We start from the raw sequence: 1,667 nt of genomic DNA on the forward strand, positions 1-1,667 counted from the left end.
AATGCCGCGTTCCTAAGTTTACAGACTACGATGGACAAGTGCATCCAGGAGAACGGTGGAAATAACTTCAAGCCTGTTCACATGGGGAAAGCTCACCTGGAGAAGGAGGGAAGACTTCCCCTGAGTATCCAGTGCTCCAGCAGAGCTGCTGAGGTCCTGTCTCTTTCGTAGCGATTTGAAACCATAGTGGAAACAAGTATAATTTTGGTGTAAAACCGATCCGTGTAAGTTTTTAGGGACGGAGGTAGTAGCTCCATAGGATGCAGACGATATGCCCAGCTAAAGTACATGCGTTAGTACATTTTATGATTGCATTTTCTTATTAAAGACTGGCTTTTCAAAATTATTATTATTGTTTGTTCCCTGCTCAAAAAATGGGCTCCTGATTCTATTATTCCACGAAAACTGTCCCGATCAAAGCCACAGACATAACCAGCATAAAAGTCGAGAACCCAATGAACGTTATCACAGCGAGAATGTCAATTCCATCCTCAGGATGCTTCTTAACAAACGATTGCATGCTTTCGACTTGTTTCGCAGATAGATACGAGGGGGTGGTACCGACAAGGGGCGCAATGTTGCGAAGATCTGGATCCTTTTCTGCCAGTCTCTTCATTTTCTTGATGTCAGCTTCGGATCGTGAACCGGTCTTCACTTTAGGAAGATTTATTACCTTTCCTGATCGAGTTTTCGCTCGAGTGAGATCAAGTTTTTGGCCGGCAGGAACCTGTAACTTGCTGAAAGCATGCTGCGTTTTCAAAGGCTTTATGTGGGGTATCCTTGGCGATTTCTTGAAAAGCGTACTCAGCTTGGAGAGTGATAAGCCTCTTTCTTCTTCACCACCCACGAGATTCTCCGCTCCCGCGGGTTTATTACTGCGGAGGGTTGTTCTCTTCTTCAACTGTCGCTCGGCTGTCGGAAGATTACCATCATCGGCACTCGCAAACTCGCAGACAAGTACAGCGATTATAGACACAAGAGACAGAATAAAAAAAAACTGGCGCATCTCCAACAAAGACGTCTTTCGAACGGAGCTTCTGCACTTAAAGCTAGAAAGTCGAATAGTGGGATATCCGGTGGAGCACCGAACGAAAGAGATCGAGCGTAATTTACGCCGTAAGCGTAAAGGGCTCCAATGCGATGAGGCGGCATCAAAGCTAAAGAACTTGTTCACAATACCGCAATCTAATATGACGAACAGATGTGCGTAACTCAGTTGAAAAAGGTGTTTGTTCGCCTTCACACTTGAAGTCTCAAGATAATTACATTTTATTGATATTTTATGGAGACAGTTCGCATAATCTTGGCAGATAACCAAGCGTTAGGCGAGGCGTGCGTGCTGCTTTCTGCATTCGCATCAGCAGGATCCAGCGCTGGATCTATAGGTAGTGTTGACTCAGACTGAGACTACGCTTCAGTCGCCTTCGCTAGACGGTGGAAAAGCGGGACGAATCCTTTACGCATAGTTTCCAGCGTGTTGATAGCCGCAGCCACATTCGCGTTCTCAGAATTGATCCACGCGCGTAAATACCCAACCAATGGACTCGTGAATCTGTCGGAGTTGGCAGCCACGTCTTTCTTCAAGACGAGATGCTTGAGTGCATGAGTCGCTTGTTCCTTTTGCTCCTCTGTCCCTTTCTCCATCAGCTCAGCGAGTGCTTCGATCG

General features: G+C 46.2%; 3 protein-coding genes across 3 annotated transcripts; 1 reads left to right on the forward strand and 2 right to left on the reverse strand.

Annotated features, from left to right (window-relative positions):
* Window positions 1-30: 30 nt before the first annotated feature.
* PPTG_22643 (hypothetical protein) lies at window positions 31-171 on the forward strand (the record flags this gene model as incomplete). Its single annotated transcript, XM_008905499.1, has 1 exon — window positions 31-171. One exon carries the CDS (start codon window positions 31-33, stop codon window positions 169-171), a length of 141 nt encoding a protein of 46 aa, XP_008903747.1.
* Window positions 172-330: 159 nt separating this feature from the next.
* PPTG_22644 (hypothetical protein) lies at window positions 331-616 on the reverse strand (the record flags this gene model as incomplete). Its single annotated transcript, XM_008905500.1, has 1 exon — window positions 331-616. The coding sequence occupies one exon, from the start codon at window positions 614-616 to the stop codon at window positions 392-394; it is 225 nt and encodes a 74-aa protein (XP_008903748.1). The 3' UTR covers window positions 331-391.
* Window positions 617-1,227: 611 nt separating this feature from the next.
* Window positions 1,228-1,644, reverse strand: PPTG_10065 (hypothetical protein; the record flags this gene model as incomplete). Its single annotated transcript, XM_008905306.1, has 1 exon — window positions 1,228-1,644. One exon carries the CDS (start codon window positions 1,642-1,644, stop codon window positions 1,408-1,410), a length of 237 nt encoding a protein of 78 aa, XP_008903554.1. The 3' UTR covers window positions 1,228-1,407.
* Between the last annotated feature and the right edge of the window lie 23 nt (window positions 1,645-1,667).

Source organism: Phytophthora parasitica (assembly GCF_000247585.1).
Source record: "Phytophthora parasitica INRA-310 unplaced genomic scaffold supercont2.20, whole genome shotgun sequence".
Classification (NCBI taxonomy): Eukaryota; Oomycota; class Peronosporomycetes; order Peronosporales; family Peronosporaceae; genus Phytophthora; species Phytophthora nicotianae.